The 3,485-nt window shown below is 50.9% G+C and overlaps 1 protein-coding gene across 1 annotated transcript; it reads right to left on the bottom strand.

The window, feature by feature from the left end:
- Positions 1-978: 978 nt before the first annotated feature.
- Positions 979-2,631, bottom strand: LOC130267001 (inositol 1,4,5-trisphosphate receptor-interacting protein-like 1). The gene has a single exon (XM_056516248.1). It carries the CDS (start codon positions 2,629-2,631, stop codon positions 979-981), a length of 1,653 nt encoding a protein of 550 aa, XP_056372223.1.
- Between the last annotated feature and the right edge of the window lie 854 nt (positions 2,632-3,485).

Raw genomic sequence — 3,485 nt, 5'->3', positions numbered from 1 at the left:
GCTAAAAAACTAGAATTCTAATAGGTTAAGGGCTGGTGATCCGAGTTTGTGTCTTAGCCTGTTAAGAAACTTCTCTACAAAAGCATGCCTTGGGAATAGCTAGTGCTTTTTGCCATGGCTTTTGGCCATTGCTTTTGCTTTGCTTTGCTTTGCTTTGCTTTGCTTTGCTTTGCTTTGCTTTGCTTTGCTTGCTGCCACCATCAACACCTGAGAAGAAGACAGGAGCTGCCCAGAAACATTGGCCCCACCGGGTCCTCCAGGAACAGCTTCTGCTTCTATTTACAACTTTATACCAAAACTTAGCGTGGACTGTAATGTCTGTGACTTTGCTTTTGAGACTGATGTGCTTCTACAGTAAACAACAATTTAGCAACTATTAGCTACTTTGCTCATTAAAAAAAATATCCTGATAAAGTTAGTGCCTAAAGCACCAAAATCTAACTTCACAAGTTCCAAGACAGTTTGTCCAGTGCTGACATAAAGGTGTCTCTTCCGGGTACGAATGATGTCCATGTCTCTTCCGTCCATTGAATGATGCCAGCCAAACAGGGTTGTCGTTTCCACTGGGTCTTTTTGTCTGTTTTTTTTCTGTCCCACATTCCTGCTGCTTTCATGGTCTAAATTTTTCATGGTCCTTCTGAAAGGCCGGGTACAACTGCGTGTTACAGGTGGGCTTAGATGACTTTGGCCCTACATGTACGACATGCTCTCTCTTCATGCACATTCTTAGGAGTGGGGAAATTCCAGAAGGCGTTTATGTAGATCCGGTGGCTTTTTTTAAAAATGAAATGATGCAAGGAAGTAGAATAAACCCTCCTGTGGCTGTCCACGTGCTGAGGCGGCAGGAGAGGCTGTGGGTCTTAGGCAGAGCTGTTGCACATATTCTCTTTTCGTTAAAGCACTAAATATGTTTATGAGGTGTCTCTCTGCTGCCAGCTGTGAGCACACTAGCACAGCTCTGTGCATTACTCCTTTCATTCAGTTTCTACTAAGAATGATTCTTTTGAACCACCTTCGCAAGGCCCGGTACTCATTAATGGCCTGGTTGTGTGCCGCTGGTTCCTCTGCCAGGCGATAGAAGAGATTGTATGGCCGAGCCATTTGAACATCTGGGGGTAAACGGATGTCCTGAGGCAGCCTCTGGTTCCCGACAAAGAAGTGGTTGAGGCGTTTTGCTAGCACACATAAGCACAGGCTATCGCTGATATCCAGCAGCCTCTGCAGCAAATCTCTCCTGCGCCACTGTGACACAGGCACCGCATTGAGCAGGTGCATGACAAGAGTCTTCATGGTGTAGGTGGGAAAGCAGAAGCCCAGCACAAGACGGGTGAAGAACTGCAGGCATCTCAGGTGCACACTGTCAGGAGGTGCCTGTCTGGCGATGTGCTGGAAGAACTTCATCTCTGCCACAGCATAGCTCTCAGGCCAGGTTGTGTTTTGGGTGTGGGCCTCTCTAGGCTCGCTGCTCACAAAGATGTGAGTCACCTCTCTGACCCCAAACAGTATCTCAATCCTGTAGACTTCTATGCCATTGGTCACCTGGAATTGGCAGGAGCGTCTGGAGGGCAGCAGCTTTAAATGCCAGTTGTGTGACTGAGGCAAAGCTGGCCAGATGGCTCTCACCAGCTGGTAGAACCAGCGGGCAGTTTTCTGCACATCCAGGTAGGAGTTGGTGCACAGGGTGTCCAGGAGGCTGGGATCCTGATTGCTCCTCAGCTCCTCCTCGGGGTGGTGCAGGAAGCACAGCATGTTCTCAGCCTGCTGCTCCTTGCTGCAGGTGCACTCCAGCTGCACGCGGACACGGAAGTTCCTCCCCTGCCTCTGCTCTGCAGAGTCCAGCTCCAGGTGGAAGCTGTGGCCTCGGGGAGGAGTCATGGGTATGAGCACCTGGTACACAACATCCTGCTCTCGGGGACTCCAGCCTTCGAAGGCGCTGCCCACCCCGATGGCTCTTTGCAGGACTGGGTAGAAGCTGTTGGATAAGACGTGTCCAAAGTAATGTGCATAAGCATCCATGAGGTTCATTGTCCACGCACAGCCCGCCTGCAGGTCCTGTACAGGCCACTGTATGCGTTCCAGTAGAATTCTACCAAAGTTATCGTCAAAATCATTGTGTCTTTCATAGACTGCAAGGTCATTGTTTTCTTCATTTGCAGACCCATTGACAACTCTGTTTTCAACATTATCTTCTCCATTTGCAGCAACATTGCCGACTTCCTCTACATTTCCGTCATCATTGTTACCTTCCTCCCGATTCGCATCATCTTCTTCTGCGTTTCCAATACTGACTTCCACATTTGCATCTCCATTTCTGACTTCCTCTTCATTTGACCTATTCTTATAGTATTCATACTCTTCTCTCCTCAGGCTCCTTTGGCACCCCATCAACCATAGGACCACGACAAGAATTAGGAGCACAGTAACAGCTAAGAGCTGCAAGAGCTCCACATGCTGCACCTGCTTGAGGATGAGCTGCTCCGCCTCCCGCTCCATCCGAATCCTCTCCCATTCCAGCTGCTTTGCACGCGCTTCCATGCGCAGACGTGTTTCCTCAGCCTGAGCATCACCCACGAGCTGTGGGTAGTGGATGAGGCTCTTCAAAAGCACGAAAAGCAATACTGCGGCTTTCATGGTCTGCAGGAGGATGGAGAGAAGGCCTTGAGTGGGGCTGTGAGGGAGGCAGCCGGCAGTGGGGGCAGCAGGGACGGGAGTCCTCAGGGCTCGGGGAGCAGGAAGGACAGGGCCCCAGACAGCTGGCAGGCACCAACGCCTGTCCCACTGCCCCAGCAGCAGCAGCAGCAGGGTGCCCTGCCCAGGGCTCTCCCATCAGGGCTGTCCCTGCATGCAGGGGGAGAACCCAGCCCCAGGTGCAGCGTTTCTGCCCCAGCCCTTGTCCCCAGCCCAGCCTCCCCACCACGTGTGCACTCACCGCTTGCCCAAGCAACACTGAGCCAGCGTTACCTGCTGGGGCCTTTTATAGCTGCCCCCATTGTGACACGTGCCCTGTGATGTCACAGGTGTCACAGCACATCACAACACAGCCAACCCCGCCCTTTGTCCCCACCCTGGCTCAGCCTCTCAGGGTGGCCATGGTGTAATGCTTAAGGCTGCCTTTGAGTGAAGCTTCTTCAAAGATCTGCCATTGCTCTTTCTTTTGGATTGCTTTTCATCTGCCCTCCATTGGCAATCGCATAGATATCCAGGCTGGAAGGCACACTTGAAGATTACTGAGTCCAAGCTTTGACTTCTCACTGCTTGACCTACACTTCAAAGTCATTGCAGTTGAAAAAGTCCCTGAAGATCACACAGTCCAATGCCAAACTTAACACAGCCTACTGCACCAATCAGCCAGGTCCCCAGATCCCTCATCCACATGATTTTTAAACCTTTTTGAGGATTGGAGCTCCACCATTTTCCTAGGCAGCCTGTTCCCAAGCATAATATCCTTTTTGTTGAAGGAAGATTTCCTAGAGATCCAGTCTAAA

This window comes from Oenanthe melanoleuca, unplaced genomic scaffold (assembly GCF_029582105.1).
Source record: "Oenanthe melanoleuca isolate GR-GAL-2019-014 unplaced genomic scaffold, OMel1.0 S473, whole genome shotgun sequence".
NCBI classification, from domain to species: Eukaryota; Metazoa; Chordata; class Aves; order Passeriformes; family Muscicapidae; genus Oenanthe; species Oenanthe melanoleuca.
The sequence above is the reverse complement of the archived record's forward strand: the minus strand, read 5'-3'. Positions and strand labels throughout refer to the sequence as shown.

Bases quoted from the DNA above. Each gene is read 5' to 3' on its own strand.
- LOC130267001 (XM_056516248.1), bottom strand. From the start codon at position 2,631: ATGAAAGCCGCAGTATTGCTTTTCGTGCTTTTGAAGAGCCTCATCCAC.